General features: G+C 39.3%; 1 protein-coding gene across 2 annotated transcripts in view; it reads right to left on the reverse strand.

Moving 5' to 3' along the window:
• Positions 1–4,831: 4,831 nt before the first annotated feature.
• AKR1D1 (aldo-keto reductase family 1 member D1) overlaps positions 4,832–19,098 on the reverse strand; it is a 65,999-nt gene continuing 51,732 nt past the window's right edge. For both annotated transcript variants that reach the window (XM_039362211.1, XM_039362217.1), the window contains exons 6-9: positions 15,477–15,586; positions 11,908–12,073; positions 7,818–7,900; positions 4,832–5,291 (exon numbers count right to left, since the gene is read on the reverse strand). In XM_039362211.1, coding sequence (XP_039218145.1) covers positions 5,249–5,291; positions 7,818–7,900; positions 11,908–12,073; positions 15,477–15,586 — 402 coding nt within the window. In that variant the 3' untranslated portion in view covers positions 4,832–5,248. The remainder of the gene's footprint in view (positions 5,292–7,817; positions 7,901–11,907; positions 12,074–15,476; positions 15,587–19,098) is intronic.

The following is a 19,098-nucleotide window of genomic DNA, read 5'->3' on the forward strand; positions in this document are numbered from 1 at the left end:
CTTCCAGGTGGTAAATTGGAAAATTGCCCTCATACAATTTATATTTTCATTATCACCTTGTAACCCTTAAATAAAGGAGGGGAAGAATATTTCTGACAATTCACTAGAGAGCTGATGTGACTCTCAAGCCATGTTGCTAAAGCTAAGCAAAGATCCGAGCGAAGATCAGTTTATGGATGAGAACAGGTCTACCTTTTTCAAGCTCATTGCTTGAAAGGCAAGATGTAAACCAGGAATGGGCACATTTGAAACTCTGAGAGCAAGTAAGAGGCACTTTCCTAAAATGCTCACTAAAAAGGCTTGCATAGTTATTAGAAGATTGTTACTTTAGGCCTTCTAGCCATCAAACATCCATTTATCAGCAAAAATATCCCATTCCTTCTGGCCATCAAGAGGCTGCTTAATACCCATTCCAAATAAAGCCCAGAGCTGCAAACACAAGTTGTATTTTCTAAGGATGTCAATAGAGCAAATAAAGATGATTCTAGAAACTGACCCTTTGAAGCATTGCAGCTTTCTATTTGGTTTTCTTTTAATTAAAAGAATCTAGAAAAGAAATGGGACAGGAAATCCTATACCAAGAGAGATGTTTCAGCAGCCTTCCCCAAACTTTTATGTTCTCCAGATGCATGGACATCAAAGTTTGGTTACAGTAGGCATTGACAAAATTAAAACTGAGGCTAATACAGAGCCTTCCCTGCATATGTAGCAACTGTCTTACACAATAGGGCTATGCAGACTTTTGGAGCCTTTACTTCGACAATGGCTCAAAGCTGCTTCAGAAAACAATGCCATCCCCTCACTTCTAAGAGCCAAGCCAATCATCTGCATTGTTCCCCTTTGCATCTTTTCTGAGATCTTCTCTGAAAGGAAATTTTGCAGTGTATTAGTCCAATAGTAACCCCAATCCAAAGAAAGCTGTGGAAATGAGCTGTGACTTGGGTTGGTTTTCTTTCCAGTACATTTGTAGGAAGCTCAATTTTGAACAATAGAATTATACAAGTAAAAAATAATTTGTTTTATAATATATGGACTTCTGTCAATAGAACTACTATATGTGAAAAGATCTACTTTTTGGCTAAGGCTTTAAAATACCACCATTTATTCTAAACTGTAAACTCAGCAAGTAAGTTCTAAGTTTTCATGTCTGGATATGTGAATTTTAAATTTTACAGATGACTTAATGGAATACTTGGAAATGAGAAAACTGGTTTGTTCTGTACTACTAGACAGAAGAAGAAAATTTCAAACAGCAGTATGTCAAACACATCTTTAATTTCATTAAAAAAACCTCTGCTCCTCTATCTATTAGCCAATCTGCTATATGCTATGTTAGATCTGGGACAGAAAAAAATGTTTGCCTTTGAATTTGAATGGACGTTGCAATTCTGAAACAAGGCCAGGATTTTTTTAAAAAATTATATTCCCTGAAACTCTATCTCTTTCAATCCCTTTTCTAAATTGTTGCCAAATTGTAATATTTAAAGTGTTAGATGTATGCGTTAGATATGGAGGTTGTAACTGTAATTTAATTTAAATAATACATTTACATGTTTCATTTATTTTTTTATAGTATGGAACTGATTTGAACCTCAAATCCCTTAGGCTGTGCATTGGATTACACCACATCTCTTTTTCAGAATACAGAGTTGAAAGTTGGAAGTCCAACTCCCTGCTCTATACCATTTCAGACAAATGGCTGTCCAATCTCTTCTTAAAAACATTCACAACTTCTGTGAGGCAGGTTATTCCACTGATTAATTGTTCTAACTGTCAGGAAATTCCTCCTTAGTTCTAGATTGCTTTTCTCCTTGTTAGTTTCCATCCATTGCTTCTTGTCCTGTCTTCAGGTGCTTTGGAAAATAGCTTGATTCCCTCTTCTCTGTGACAACTCCTGAGATATTGGAACACTGCTATCATGTCCCCCCTCATCCTTCTCTTTGTTAAACTAGACATACCCAATTCCAGCAGCCTTTCCTTATGTGCTTTAGCCTTCAGTCCCCTAATCATCTTTGTCATCATCCTCTTTGGATGATGAACTTCAAACAAGACTCCCAACTTTTGAATCCTTCCAAGCACACTTCATTTTGGCTTCTCTGCTTGATTGTAGCCAATTGAAGAATTACTTTGAAATAGGCATCTCACTTTTTCAGTGTTGATCCTAAACCAAGAACACTTATTTTTCATTTAAGCCATGGGAACACACCATTTTGTATTTTGTATTGCTTACAATAGCCAACTGGGTTTATTTTGTGTTTTTTGCTGAATTGGGATATATATTGCATGCCTCTGGAACTAGTGGATGACTCAAGAGGTTAGGTTAGTCTTTCACAGCCTAACGCCTTCTAGATGTGTTAGAGCTATAATTCAATAATGGCAGAGAATTCTAACAAATGTTCACACCTATTGCTGTAGGTTGGTAATTTTAGACATTGCAGTTAATCTTATGCAGATTTTCCTTTGGATAGCTATGTGCAGGGTTTTTTTTTTTGTTTTTTTGTAATGTGTAATATAACATTCTATTTTCCCCATCCCCTCGCTGTATTTTCATGTTTTACAAAGCAGATGTTTGACACTGACTTCATCAGTTGTTACTCTTTGTCTCACAGCACTGAGATTTCTCTCTCTAGGTTCAGCCTTTGCTGGGATAGATTGGGAAAGGTGTTTTTAGATCAGTGTTTTTCAACTTTGGCAACTTTAAGATGTGTGAACTTCAACCCCAGAATCCCCCAGCCAACCAGCCCATGTGTTGTGTTGCTTGGATTGGCAGTATTGGCAACATCGTATCCAATGCCCAAGATCTCAAAAAAATAAAATGGAATGATAAATCCCAAATCTTTAAAAATTCCCACAACTTATGAGTAAGTGGCTCATTGAAATGTATCAGACTTTATGAGGGCTTGGCATTTGCCTGATGAACAAAGGATGGCATTAGCCAATATATTCTTTTCATCTCTCCAACAGCAAAATAGCATTCTGCATATGCCATTTGGTAAATCAAGATGAAGTTGTATCACAACATGCTGATTGTCCCCAGTTCCACAATGTCTATAGTAAAAAAAAAAGTTGCCCCTTTATAAGTTTGGGAATTGACTGTCCTCTTGGGAATGGGGTCTCCTGGCTTAATTTGCTTTAAATCTTCAACAAAAAACAGGACTGGATTCACAAGGTTTCTTTGGACAAATTAGAGGACCAATTTTACTATCATTCCCATTTTGAGCCTTTTGCATCTCAGTGCAGATTTGTCAGCTGGTATCCATTTGAAAGCCAAATGGGTAAAGTTTTGGAAGAAAGTCTCAGGCAAAGTATATATTCACCCCAAGACAATTATTGTTTTTCTAGTTGTGGTTTCAGATAAAAGCAGAATGTCCAGCTGCTAAAAGACTATCATGTTCTAAATGGAATGTAGACACATCTAGCTTTGGATAGTGGCCTTGACTATTTGTTTAATGTCTTCTCCCTCTCCAGCTTTTTGATGAATGCATACAGAGGTTAAACTGCAGCACATTTTGTACAGCACAGAGTGTTACATTTTACTCCTACTGGATTTATTGGCAAGGTCCCACTAACCTTACTGGAGCAGGATTAAAATTTTACATCCCAGTCAAGGATACGTAAGGATGCTGCTGAAATTGCCCTTCTGTGCATGAGTGCCATGCCTTTTCTAATGCAAACTGTAACTGTGGAATGAGAATGGCAGCACAGATAGCCCTCAACTTACAATGGCAATTGGACCTGGAATTTCCAATGCTAAGCAATGCAATCATAAAGTGGAACTGCATTGCTTAGTGATAGCAATCTCTGAAGACCCGGTTGCCTTTGTCAATTGAATCTTACAATCATTGGGTAAGGGAATCAAAGTCAGTGGGGAAGCTGCCAAGAAGATGCAAGTCCCAGGCCTACAGGCTGATAAATGGCTGCTGCTGGGTGAGGGAGAGAGTGAAGGGGTGAGTGGGGGTGTGGAGGATGATTTGGAAGGGTACAGCATAACATGGGAGGGGTGAGCAGGGATATGAGAGATGCCACGTGGATTGGAGAAGGTACATAAGAGTGGATGGGATAAACAAGAGGAGCCACATGGGCTGGGGAGGGGGAGTCTGGGCGCACCAGAGGCTGGCATGGTGCAAACATAGAGGGACTGGGGGATGGTGTGCAGGTAGGGATGTTTATTCTAGCAACCTGCAATGTTCCCTACCAGCTTCACCTTTGACTTCCTGGGGAAATTGGTATGGAAGGTAGCAATGGTGAGCATGTGGCTGCAGTGTGCTTGGCAACCAATCAAAAGTGCAGTTTGCCGAGTACTCAGATTGTGATCACGTGGGGGTGCTGGGACAGGCAGAACTCCAAGGATCAGTCATAACCACCAATCACTCAGTGTCCTTGTAATGTCAAATGGTTACTAAAAGGTCGTTGAGGTCTACTTGTAGTCTTACTTTGAATTGTTTGAAGTATTCACTTAGATCTACAAAATGTTCACTTGGATTTACTCAGTGAATAGAACGGCTTTAAATTCTTCTGTGTCTCAGATTTTGAGTTCCTCTCTCCTTCTATTTACAGCATAGAGTGGAACATCAAGAAACTGTTGGAAGTGAAGGCAGATATTCCTTCTTGTTATCTCCCCATTCTCTATTGCAGCCAGTGGTCTCTGGGAATTATGAAAGGTGCAGTCTAGCACATCTGGCAGTAGCATTTTCAGGGAGCTATTTTTTTGGGGGGGGACACAATGTGATTATTCACGCAAATACTGTAATAGGAATGAAACGTATAAGAGTAAAAAGAGTATTCTAAACTGGAAGGCCATTAAAAAATAAACAAAAAGCAACCCAAACAATTTTCAAAAATTATTTCCAGGTTTATTTGGAATAATTGCTACCCTCAATCAATGTTTCCTGCCTTTGCATCCTGTAGTTCTGGTTCACTGCAGGCTTAACCACAACTGTTCTTTCATGTGTGTTAATCATGACAAATTTTGAGACAGCTGGAGAAAGATATATATTTCATATCTATGTAAAAAAAGGCAATCTTGTATTCCTCTACTAAAGTTTACCTTTGGCTGTATTTGCACACTACGTTTTAAAACATTTTTCTGAATGTGCTTTATTTTGTATATCCACTACATAAGTTGTAGCACTAAGGATTGGACTGGGTTATGTGACTTAAGAACTACCACCAGATACAAACTGCTACTAGATAAGATATTAGCTGAGATCACTACAAGTGAGTGTTTGTTCTTGGATGCCCCAAATTTTCAGTACTCATCAAGGAAAGGATACTCAGGATGGTCTTTCCACCTGCAGGAAATTAGAAGCTAGGATTAATAAGATCAATTTAAAAAAACCACAGTCACATAACTAGTTCACAAACAGCATTTGCTATGAGCAAAACTAGCATAGGAATGAAAATACTGCAGGTCTCCCAGAATTGCTAAACCAGAACTCTCAATATTATTTAGTATGGCCCATGATGCCTCAGGCTACTGGAAGCTGTAGCAGAAAGACCACAGTTGTATATTAATATATTAGGTGTTTTTCCTGGCCTCCCACCTCTCTTTAGGCCTCTGAAGAAATGAAAATGCTGGTTGTCATTGCAGCTTTGTTGAGCATTGTATTAAAATTTTTAATGGAGAGAATATTACTATTAGTTCTAGTGTAGTGACAGTAGCTGGCAGCACAGCTGACTTTGAAATTAACCTCAAGAAGCTAAGGTAGGTCAGACTGGGTTATTACTTGGATGAAAGATTTTCAGCAAGTATCTGGATAGGCTGGAAAGTTGAAAAAAACATCTCACAATGAGACAGGTTAATTTTCATATGATTGATGGAGATTATGGACTCAGCCTGATGACTTAGTATTAGTAAGTGTATTAATTGCATTTATCCTTCCTTTTCTCTGAGAGCTCAAGGCCCCAATCGTATTTGTTTGTTTGTTTGTTTGTTGTTATGCAATTTATTTGCTGCCCATCTCATATCCAACGACTTTGGGTGATTTACAACCTAATCTTAACTCCACCTCACTTGCATGAGTAGATTAGGTTGAGACAGCGGGGGCCTAAAATCACTCAATGAGTTTTGTGGGACTAGCTTGCTGTCTGAATTTTACAATCTACATCTAAGCCTTAGGTCAGGAGTCTGCAAACCTGATAACTTTAAGACTTGTGGACTTCAACTCCCAGAATTCCTCAGCCACCATAGGGAAAGCCACAAGTCTTAAAGTTGCCAAATTTAGAGATCCCTGTCCTAGGTAAAGGACATGTCCAAAGTATTGCTTGGCTATTGAGAAGTAAAAGAAAATTATACATCTTTTGACACTTGCTGATTTAGCTATATATGCTGAGGACTACAGTCATTACTGAATTTTGTTTCAGCTCTCTGTACTGCCAAAGGCTTCTGGCCTTTTTGGTTTGGCTAACTATTTGTTAGTTTCTTTGGACTGCCAGGCATCCAATTTAAGACTAGCTATCCCTTTTAATTAGGCTGCTGAGGCTAAAGCTGGAACCTTCATTTGGTTATCTAAGGACATGGATAGTCTGGATAGCTTCCAGCAGGCTGGAGTGTGTAAAATAAAGCCTAGCCTCTCTTGGTGTCATTTCTTACACAGTTTATTCTTCTGCAGATTTCTTGACACCAGTTTCAATGTTATCAATCCTAAGGTGAGCAGTAGCCTCATCAAATAGCCTGCTGTGTTCCTAAATCTTTTTTGGGAAACCTAAAGCCATTTTCCAGCTTCAGGATGAACAGAATTTCATGGCAGAGACTGTTGCACTGTGAGAAGACAGAAGAATCAAAACTATCTAGTTGGCTAAAAATTCTGGAGATTGTAATCCAATATATGAAGGAGTCGTGAATCTTAGCATTTATCTATTGATTTTATATTCCAATTTCTGTCTCAAGTACATGAGGGATGTTCCCCTGTTTTTAGTTATAGAACTCTGTGGTATTGATGCCGTTTCTATGTGCTGAGGAAAGGGCTTGAGAAAACGTGAAGCTACCTTTTAAAGGAAAACTGATATATAGTTCCCATATAACCTTAATCTTTGTTGTACTCATGAGAGCATGAATATTAGGAGAGTGATGAATTAACAGAAAATTGGTTTGTGCCAACTTCCCATCAAAGGAATTCTTGGTTTTGGCTATTAGCAACTGCCCTGTGATGTCCTAAGGATGGGCAAAGTGTGAAGCTCAAGAGATCCATCCGATATGATGGCTATTTAGGATCCTGGATTCTTCACACATTATTCTAAGTCAGTGGTTCTCAACCTTTTTAATGCCGCGACCCCCAACCGGTCGTACGTCGAGGACTACTCAACCGGTCGTAAGTCGAGGACTACTCAACTGGTGCAGCACCGTTTGCAGAATGGGACTTTTGGTGGGCTTAGTAGGGCAGAGACAGCCTGGACAATTCCTATTGGCTTTTGAAAGCCAATAGAATTAGACTCTATTCAAGAGAGTCTATTCTATTGGCTTTCAAAAGCCAATAGAATAAAAGGGAATAGCACAGCTAAGGAAAAGGGGGAAAAAATGACAGACTGTGTTGTTTGGCGACCCCCGTGAAATGGTCATTCGACCCCAAATGGGGTCCCGACCCACAGGTTGAGAACCACTATTCTAAGTTCTAGTATTAGCCATGTGTTATATAAAGCATGGATGGGCAAGTTCACAAGACCTACAAAGCTGAAACCAAACATTTCCCAGCCTGCTTACAAGTCATTTATGGCCCCCAATTTTATTTTCGTAAAAAGTGACAGTATAGTAGTGAGTATCCCATAAAAATCACAAATTTCCCCAAGGTGTCAATCTTTGAAATTATTCAGGGACTTACATTAAAAGCTCCACATAGCGGACATTTTTATTCAGAGCTTCTATATCTTTCATTTCCTTGTCAGTGAGAAAAAAGTCAAAGATCTTAACACAAAAAAGAAAAAAAATGTTAATATGAGTAGTAATTAAACATGTCTTTTAATAATGTCCCAACTGCTAATTCACAAAAGGCAGCTAGGCTTCAAACTTCCTCCCTTCTTCCCACAGCTTTGTGGGAAATGACAGTAAGCAGATTAATAGCAAATTCACAAGTAACTTGTGACAGAACCTGTATAATTAGGCACAACACTGTTCACTTTCGTCAATTGTATCTCAAGTATTTAAATCAACCAGATTATGAAAGTAACTTGGTGAAAACTTCGTTTTCATCCTGCTTTTATTCATTATTGTTTGTTAGCCACTCTTAGCCATGTTCCAGCAGCAGCTAATGGAAGAAAAACATAGTATAAGTACATTGCAAAAAGGACACTTAAAATGAGGATACAAAATAGCAAATTTAATTGACTGTTTGGAAAGAAAGAAGCAATTCCTTGAAGGATTTTTTTTTTTTTTTTTTTAAAGGAGAGAAATAGGGCATTCACATTTATCACGTGTTATGTCACCCTGTAAGAGCATGACTGGCCTTAGTTTAATCGGTCCAAATCCAGCAGTCTATAATATCTCAAGGATATGGAATCTGTTTTCCTTCAGAAGATTTGAAATTCAACATGCAGTAGCCACTCTATCTGAGAGTGCTAGGAACTATAGTTCAGTAACATCTGAGAAATAGATGCTCTCATTTATGCTACCTACTATATTTATTTGCTTTTTTTTGCCTTTTAATTTTTTATTATTTTTTACCATACACCAAAACAAACTTAAAATACATAAACATAAATCTTTTCTTTTAACAGAACAGTACTCTATATTTTAAGCATTCTTTACATCTTATTTACATTTTATGTACATCAATAATTATGTCTTTTTCTTTCTCTGTTCTAGCCAATTACAACATTTATTCCAAATTTCATAAAATTCTGTAGCCTCCTTGTCTTTTAATTCTAATGTAAGTTTGTTCATTTCTGCGCATTCCAAGATTTTGTATATAATCATATCATTTGTGGGAATATTTTCACTCTTCCAACATTGAGCATATGCTATACGAGCTGCAGTCAATATGTGTATAATGATGTGTTGGAGTTGTTTTTCCATCTTTAAATTTATTATGCCCAAAAGAAATAATTCTGGTTTGAAATCCATTTGTATCTCAGTTATCTCCTGTATCCAATCTCTTATTCGTTCCCAATAATTTTTTGCTTTGGGGCACAGCCACCACATGTGATAAAATGTTCCTTCTCTGATTTTACATTTCCAACACTTCGGGTTTATGTTTTTATACATTTTAGCCAATCTCGCCAGTGTTAAATGCCATCTGTAAATCATTTTATATTGATTCTCTCTGTATGGAGTTGATAGCGTCAATTTGCAATTTATGTTCCATAATCTTTCCCATTCCTCTAAATTTATATTTCGCCCCACATTTTGTGCCCACGCTATCATTGGCCCCTTCACTATTTCTTCCTCTATCTCTAATAAGTATTTATAAATTTTTGATAATAGTTTTCCTTCCTTACTTATTAGAATTTTATCAAGTTGGTGTGGGGTCTGACTAATTCCATGTTCTTGCCTATCCGTATTGTATCTAGATTGAATTTGTAAATACGGCCACCAATCTATGGGTATTCTTTGTTCCTCCAACTCTTCTCTTGACTTGAGATTTCCTCGGTTATCCAGTAATTCTTTATACCTAATCACCTTTTTTGTCTCTAATGTATTGGGATGAATCATTGCCTCCATCAGCGAGAACCAATTTGGAATTTTCCCATAGTGTCTTTTTTTTTATTTTTTCCTATATCCTGATCAATGCTCCTCTTATCTGATGTTGCTGGAATTATGTTGATGTTTTCTTCTGTTTCCCCCATAGAAATGCATACCAACCTGCCTGTAGATCATGTCCTTCAATCATTAATATCCTTTCATTATCCAAGTTTATCCAGTCTTTAATCCATAATAATCCTGCCGCATAATAATAGATTTCCCATTTAGGGAGTTCAAGACCACCTCTACTCTTACTATCTTGTAATGTTTTGGTATTTATCCTAGCTTTTTTGCCTGCCCAAATAAATTTATTTATTATTTTATCCAATTCTTTAAAAAAAGTTTTCTCTAATTTTATTGGAATTGTTTGAAATAAATACAATAATCTTGGTAGAATATTCATTTTAGTCAATACGATTCTGCCTAATAATGATAATTGGAGATTCCCCCAAGTCTCAAGATCTTGTTTCATTTTTAATATCAATTTTGTATAATTGTCTTCTTTTATTGAGGAACACCTTGAGGTTATCCAAATTCCTAAATATTTAATCTTTTTTGCTACTTGTAATCCCAAATTCTCTTCCAATTTCCTTTTTTGTTTATCGGTTAAATTTTTTGTTAACATTTTAGTCTTTTCTTTGTTAATTTTTAATCCTGCCATTATTCCAAATTTTTCTATTTTACCCATAAGAATATTTCCTCTCTCTATAGGTTCCTCAATAAAGAAAACCAGGTCATCAGCGAATGCCTGTAACTTATATTCCTCTGCTTTGACCTGTACCCCTTTTATTTCTTTATTTGCTCTAATTTGAACTAATAATACTTCAAGCGTCAAAAGAAAAAGTAAAGGTGAAATTGGGCATCCCTGTCTTACCCCTTTGTTTATTTCAAAACTTTTTGTATTCTCTCCATTGATTATCACACCAGCTCTCTGTGTTCTATATATTGCCTTTATTATGTTACTGAATTTCTCACCAAATTTCATATCCTCAATCTGTTAGAACATAAATTGCCAACTGAGGCTATCAAATGCTTTCTGCGTGTCTAAAAAAATCAAAGCTGCCTGTTTTCCTAAATGTATTTCGTAATACTCTAGGACAGTGATTCTCAACCTTTCTAATGCCGCGACCCCATAATACAGTTCCCCATGTTGTGGTGACCCCCAACCACTTATATATCACCGGGTGCCAGGGGCGTGGCCAAAGAAAAGGGGGAAAAATGGCGGACAGCCTTGTTTGGCGACCCCCGTGAAATGGTCGTTCGACCCCAAATGGGGTCCCGACCCACAGGTTGAGAACCACTGCTCTAGGACATTTAACACCATTCTAATATTGTTTCTGATTTGTCTCTGGGGTAAAAAACCATTTTGGCCTGGATGTATTATATTTTGTAAAATTAACTTTAATCTTTCAGCCATTATATTAGTAAAAATTTTGTAATCCGTATTTAGCAGTGAGATTGGCCTATAGTTTTTAATCTATTCGGGGTCTGTGCCTTCTTTTGGGATAAGAGATATGATGGCATCTATCCAGGAGTCTGGTAGATTAGATTTCTCCAACACATCATTATACACCTCTAGTAATATCTTTTCAAAATCTTCGTGGAAGGTTTTATTTAGCTCTCCCGGAAGGCCATCCAGTCCTGGGGTCTTATTATTTTTTTGTTTTTGCACTGCCCTTTTTAATTCCATAGCTGTTATTTTCCCATTCAGTATTTCTCTTTGTCCTTCTTTTAATTCTGGCAGACCATTAACTTTCAAATATTGTTTAATCTTTTCCCCATCTATTTCATCTTTTTTATATAATGACTTTATTTGCTTTTTTAAAGGGGACAATGTACAAAAAAGTTATAGACTCTTACAGACATCTGAAAGAATGGAGATGGAAAAAAAAGATGTCTGATCTTTTATTCCCTCTGGTTTCTAATCCAATCTGACTTCTTCCAAATAGTTTGGATTGGAAAACTCCTCCAAAGCCGGCTGGAAAGGATGAGAGTTGTAAACCGATATATTTGGAAGGTGCAAGGTTAAAGAAGGCTGATGGCGTAGAATGATTTTCATTCTTGAGTTACAATGAATGAATCACAACTGCAATATCTCCATCCAGATACAACTGGAGATAGAGTAATAGTAATGGCACTTGTAATAGACTCTAACTCTAAAAGATTGAAGACTTCTGTCCATGAAAGAATCTGGGTCATTTTGAATGTACACTGCATTCATTCATTGAGTTTACCTGGAAATTTTCTCTAATACGGTTTGAATTAAAGCTTTTTGGAATGACCACCACGCCACGCTGAATGTTGAAGCGCAGGGCCACCTGAGCAGCTGTCTTCTTGTATTTTTTTCCAATGGCATTTAGCAGGGGATCCTCCAAGAGTGGAGGGGAAGATACATTCACCCTTGTAAAAAAACACAAAGAGAAAAGAATCAGATTTTCCTTAGGAGGAAGATAGGTAGATTACAACATGGGGTTGAAAAGGAGCTGGCTCAAGACAACAACTATTGTGATCAAGTTTGAAAATAATCAAAAGTCCATCTGTTACTAAATCAGATGCAATATTGATCCTTGTTCATGTTACGTATGGATGCAGAATTAGTTCCCTGGGGAAATCAAACCATGCCTGCATATGAACAGATGGGTGAAAGGACAACTGAAACTCAAATGTTGTCCTCAGGCTGAAAGCATGATTTTAGCTGCCATAGTAGAGGACAACTGTTTTATGTGTATCACTAATATATAATTAATTTTTTTTTCAATTGGTTTAAAATATTTTAGCATTAAACCACGTATTCAGCTTTTTAAAGTAAATTGGCTAGAATGGAAGAATTTAAGACATCTGCAGAAAACCTGACCTTAGAAGAGGTCATCTATCTCTTCTTTTAGACAACTTAATATAGAAAGGAATGTCTCTTCCAAGTCAATAATGGAAGTCAGGGCCAAGAAGACACATTTCTTCTCCTGAATATTTTCACGCATAGAGGTTTTGCTCTGCATTGAAATAGTCTGTTTTTCATGTTTTATATTTTCCTGTGCTGGTTGTTATTTGAAGCATACTTTTGATTTGTCTTTTATACATTTTTATTCATCTTCTATTTTTTTTCAAATAAAAATTCATGTCTTCAAAAATTACATCATTTCAGCCAAGAATTAGGATGATCAAGACATCTAATGTTGCTTTCTTCCTAAGTAAAAGTACTGAATCAGAATATTAACTATGGTTTTTTTTCTATGTATAATTTAATAGAACATGCAAGCAAGATATGCTGCTTGTGATTGGTAATTGGAATGATGAAGCTGGAAACATGAAGAAGGAGAATGTAGTTGGATTGTATGGCTTAGGAAAGTGAAAGGAACAGGAGACTGACTTATCCATTTCTGCTACTCCAATGATTTCTTCATGGCTAACACTGTCTTCAAACATCCAAAATTATGTTTCTATACATGGACATCACCAGATGGAGTACATAGAAATTAACTATATTAGTGTTAAAAGGAACTGGAGGGGCTCAGTTATACCATCAAAGAGACAGTCAGGTGCTGACTGTGAAACAGGTCACAAATTGCTCATATGCAGGCTCCACATTAAGCTAAAGAAGAAGAAAACCAGTCAGTTTCCATGATATGATCTAGAACATATACCCACTATTTTCAAGGAGAACATCAGAAATTGCTTTAAAGTCCTGAATTTCATTGAGAGAAGATTTATGGTATGAATTTAAGGAACTGGCTAAGGATGAATGTAAAAAAGGAACTGTCAAAAACGAAGAAAGAGAAGAAAGCAAGGTGGCTGTCAGAACAAACCATGCAAGAGAAGAGAATCCAAAGCCCAAACTCTCAGAAATTAACTTAACAAAGCATTTCAGACACATATTACAAGAGATAAGAAATGGTGTTACAATAACATCTGTAAAGACATTAAAACAAACATGGAAAAACAGGGAAAGCCTTTCAAAACATCTCTGAACTCAGAAGGGGGTTTCAGCCTCAAATCAGTATGCAAGTTGGAGAAGCTACAGGAATTGACAGAATACGCAATGAAATATGGCAAGCAACAGAATAAAAATCATACAAGGTTCTAGCTAAACTATGCCAGCAAATTGGAAGAATGGCACAGTAACCAAGCAATAGGAAGAAGTCAATGTACATACCAATACCAAAAAAAGGAGATTTATATATGCAGAATATATATTAAGAGAAGCTGGATTGAAAGAAGATGGAGGAAAAAACATCAATAACCTGTGCTATGCTGACAACACTATCCTAATAGCTGAAAATGCACAGGATATGCAAGCCCCAATATTAAAAGTCAAAGAGTATAGTCAGCAGTGATGGCAAACCTTTTAGAGACCGAGTGCCCAAACTGCAACCCAAAACCCACTTATGCATCATCGAGTGCCGGGTGGGCGTGGCCAATTGGGTGGGTGTGGCTGTGGTGGTAACAGCAGACTGGGTGGGACTAAAAAGTTCAATCAATCAATTCCAACTTTGAAGATCTTTTTTTTCCTGCAAGAAGTTGAAATTGATTGATTGAAACTTTTTTTTTTTTTGCACATGGCAGCGGAGGCCTAAAGCGAAAAGGTTTTATAAAACCCAGCTGAAGGCCTAGGACTGGAGCGACGGCACATGTGCACACAGAAAGGGCTCTGAGTGCCACCTCTGGCACCCGTGCCATAGGTTCGCCACCACTGGTATAGTGAAATAATGGGACTAAAATTAAATATAAAGACCATCTAATTAATGATAGCAGGTAGAACAGCCAACCTTAGAACTGACAATGAAGACATCAAAGTGATAGATAGCTTCAATACTCAAATGCAGTAATATAATAATACACCTAGAAATATCAGAATTGTGCAAACTATAGTATTCCCTATGGCATTCTATGGAAGCAAAAGATGGACTTTAAGGAAACAGGATTATGAAGAGCATTGAGCTTTTGAACTTTGGTATAGAGAGATTCCTAAGGATATCCTGGACAGCCAATAAAGCAGCCAATAGATCATTGAATGAATCAACCCAGCTCCAATGCTGGGAAAGAGAGACAGAAAGAAAAGACAAGTAGCAATGGATGGATGGGGTGGATGGGCTTAGTCATTCCACCATTGGGAGGCATGAAAGAACATGTTAGGGATAGATTGTCTTGGAGAAAATGTATCTATGTGCTTGCTAGGAATCAAAAATGTCTTGATGGCACATAATCAATCAAAATGCTATTTTTAAATCAGGTGACTATCCTATTCTTAATCCTTGTCTGAACTCTTATTTTTGTTAAGGAATAAAAGACTCTTTGTGATTATGAAGAAAATGAGCCCATTTAGTTGAGGTTAAGTTCTGATGGCTGTAGCATTAAAATAAAACAGGACTTGTAGGGAAAAGACAAATTGCAAGACATATAATTAGAGAATTGATCCCTCTCTGCTTCTCTATTAGTAGTGCATAGTCAGCCATCAAAAGAAAAAGGAGGAGTTCAGTGAGGATGGATCAGGAAAATGTTAGAGCTGATTGTCATCATCCCCACCACTCAGCTTTCTGCTTTGCTAGCATGAGTAATCCAGGAAGACTTCTACTCTGATGATTTACCTCACATTTGTTTCTCTCTTCATCTACTTAGAATTGCCATGTCAATCTCAATGATGGAACATCACAATTGATCCATGACAAAACATTCTTTATTTCTGTCTCTCTGCTTTGGTCACAAAGCTGCATCAGCATTAAACCATAAATCCTTTAACATTTGCTTCACTATTATACCTCCTTTCCTCCACCTCCTCCTCCTCCTCTTTTTCAATGCAAAATCTTACCAGCTGTCATCTCTTGACGTGCCTAGTGGACTGTACCCAACAGGAACAATATCATGCAATTTGCAGAATTCTAAAAGTTTAGGTTGAGTGAAGTATGGATGACATTCAATCTACAGGTGTGGGAAATGCAGAATTTAAAAAATCAGGGTTAAGAAACAAAAACAAAGTTAGCTGTATTTATTTTTGCAAAAAGCAACAACTTCTGAAAGACAAAGCATCAACTGGGGAAATATTAAGAAGCTTCCTTTCTTGTACAGATTTCTGTCTCTGGTATGTAGCCTCGCATAATCAAGTCTCTCTCTCTCTCTCTCTCTCTCTCTCTCTCTCTCTCCCTCCCCCCCTCTCTCCACACAGGATTTCAAAAGTGGTTTGCTATTGTCTTCTTCCTAGACTGAGAGAAAGTGACAGGCCCAAGATCAATTGGCCAGCTTTCATTCCTAAGTCAGGACTAGAACTAACCATGTCCTGGTTCATAATCTTTTCAACTTTTTTTTCCTCTCCCAAAATGGAGGATGGGACTATATTGGTGTAACTTATTTTAGTAAGATATATGCTTTTTGCAAATATTTTAGTTCAAACTGCACTGAAATACTTAAGCAATTCCTATGCTTGTATCTTCAGTATGATTTCCTTGCAAAAACAGTGCAAGTTTGGAGCATGGAAGGAGAAAATTCAACTCCCCAGGACACTGAGTAGCCTGGCCAATTAAACAGCTAATAAGAAGTTATTGCTTCATTGAATTGTTCCAGTTTACTCCAGGCATCTGAATGGTCTGTGACATTTAAGGTGATGGTAGGCCAAGGGAAACACAAGTTCTAATCCATAGAATCTCCTGTGGCTAAAGTGGGGCCCTCTAAAGGGGTGGAGGAAGATTTCAGTTAGGCTAATCCACGTGTTTTAACTATAAGCTCAAACTGGTAGAACACACTGACCTTTTACAACTGCCAAGAAAACTGTTTTAGTTTCAGCAAGCTTGCATATTAAAAAACAAAAACAAAAACCCAGATATGCCTTAGAACCTCATTGTCTGCAAGATAATAAGGCCCACAATATTTTTCTGATGGCCTAACCTTCTGAGCTGTTTAGCATCTCATTTCCAGCTATCTGCTCCTAATCATTCATGATCAGTTTGATATAAGGGATACGGATCTTTAGAAAGAAAAAGAGCCATCATTCCAGACATCACTTCCAAACCTCTCCTTTTCTATGATTCCTCCCAACCACTCCAACTAGCAACAGCCAATTCAACAAAATCCAGAAATTATCTTCTTAGTATTTAACTCACATGTGTGAGTTAAATGCAATTATGATTTCTTATCTTTGATATAACACATTAGCTGGGTCACCTTATTTCCCAACTTTTTTTCATGGATTGTATGGTACGTACATAGTATGTTCATAAACATTTGTCCCCTATGTTGAGTCCTTCACGAAAGGCAAGACACGAGAAGCAGTTGTAGTTCTCAGGTTTTCTTTTATTCTGTGTTCAGGTTACAGATGAAGGCTTCAGCAACGCCCAAAAGCTCCCAGCCTCTTATATAGGCAATTCCCGGGTCAATGTGTTACTTTTCCCGCGCCAGCACCCGCGCATGCGCACAGGCGCTGGTGACAGCCTGTCTGGTCCCGGGCAGCTTGCACCTGCCCGGGACTGCCTGCAAACGCCCCGAGCCCGTTTGCAAGGCTCGGGACATAACACCCCTTTCCCCCGGGCTAAGACTACTACCAACATACAATTATTTCTTGATGCAGTGTTCTACTCCCCAGTGCTCCTACTGTTTACTGGCTTTTGTTTAGCCAGCAATGTTATGTAATCCTCTAAGTACTTAGGAGATTTCCTTGCTCTCTGTGACCTTCTCAGCTCTGGGTTTCTGACAGGTGTTCCCTGACTGAAGGGAGACGTGAGCCTGTTCTCCTTATCTTGCCTTGGTGCCTTCCAAGGACTGTGCCCCAATGCCTGGCCTGCTTGCTCGCCCACCGGGCTCGTCAGGCCAGGGCTTCTGTCACTTTGTGACCTGGTTGACCTGCCTAGCTGTAGGCCCTCGGGCCCCTTGAAGTGATAGCCACTGCTGGGCGTCTCTGTAGAACCTCCTAGGTCCGTCCAAGACCTGTCAGGAGGCTGTCCATTCCCTAAACCCCGTTCTGTGTCCGGGCTCGTGTGGGTTTCTGTACCTTCCCAAAACTCAGTTACTCCCTGATTTGGGCTAGAGGTGTTGCGGTCGGGACTTGGTTCCTCGACCACCTCCCTGTATGTTTGACCCCCTGTAGGACTTGGGGTAAGGTCAGGCCAACTCTGGGGATTATGTGCCAGCTCTCTTGCGGGGTATGATTTATTGGGATGCTCCCGGGTATCCTCCCTGACTGGAGTACTGTGCTGTGCAGGTGAATAGTGATTGTACCCCCGGGGTGACTCCCTGGCTGGAGTAGGCGTGAATGCCTGGTAGTTGGATAGGCTCTTAGAATTCCTGTTTGGGGCACTCGCGGAATCTTGGAATGGGCCGTTTGTGGCTCCATCATTGGAGGTGGGCAGCAGCTCGTGCCCCTCCCTTTGCTCTAAAGGGTCCCCCTCCCCCCTGGAAAAGACCCAGGAGTCTCATCTGGAAGATCCCACCTAGGGCGGAGTTGGTCGATGTGCCGGCGCAGGACACGACCGTTGTCCAGGGCTACCTCGTAGGATAGAGGACCTGTGACCCTGGAAATAGAAGCGGGGACCCATGTATGACCAGGCCCGTAATTGTGAGTCCAAACCGGGGCACCCACAAGTAGTTGTCTAGGTGCCCTAGGGTGTGAGGTAGATAAAGGTAGTCTGTCCGGATGCAACCGGTCAAGCTTCGTAGTCAGTTTGCGCCCCCAGCGAAGTTCAGCTGGGCTTCTCCCTGTAGAAGTGGACGGTGTGGTGCGATAAGAAAGGAGAAAGTCAGCCAACCTGTGATGCCAGTCCCCATAGGTGAGTTTCTTCAAGGCGTCCTTGGTGATGCGAACCATGCGTTCAGCCATACCGTTGGTGGACGGGTGGAAGGTGCAGAAGTGGCATGATGAATCATGTTGGCCTGCAAGAAAGCTTGGAATTCGGAGGAAGTAAATTGAGGGCCGTTGTCAGACACAATGACATCTGGGAGCCCGTGTGCAGCAAAAATCCCCCTCAGTACCTGAATAGTCTTTGCAGTGGTGGTGGATGAGACAGGTACAACCTCAAGCCATTTTGAATGGCTGTCAACGAGGACCAAGAAGAATTGGCCCTGAAAGGGCCCAGCGTAGTCAATGTGCACCCTAGACCATGGGGACTGTGTTTCCTCCCATCTATGCACAGGAGCTTGGGGCATCTCTGGGCGAGAGCGTTGGCACAAGTGGCATGCATGCACCTTAGCCTCAATGTCCTAAACCAGGCCACCACAAGTGGCTGCGCGCAAGGGCCTTCATGCGAACAATGCCAGGATGACCCTCGTGGAGGGACTCTAAGATCCTAGTCCTCATTGAGGTGGGAATGACAACTCTGTTTCCCCAAAGCAGACAACCCTGAGAAGTGGACAACTCGTTCCTTTTGGACCAGAAACTCTGAAACTCAGGACTAGGGCAGTGCTCAGGCCATCCAGACAAAACCCAAGAAAGGACACGTGAAAGTGTG

This window comes from Crotalus tigris, unplaced genomic scaffold (assembly GCF_016545835.1).
Source record: "Crotalus tigris isolate CLP2741 ecotype Arizona unplaced genomic scaffold, ASM1654583v1 scf7180000017588.1960692, whole genome shotgun sequence".
In the NCBI taxonomy this organism is placed as follows: Eukaryota; Metazoa; Chordata; class Lepidosauria; order Squamata; family Viperidae; genus Crotalus; species Crotalus tigris.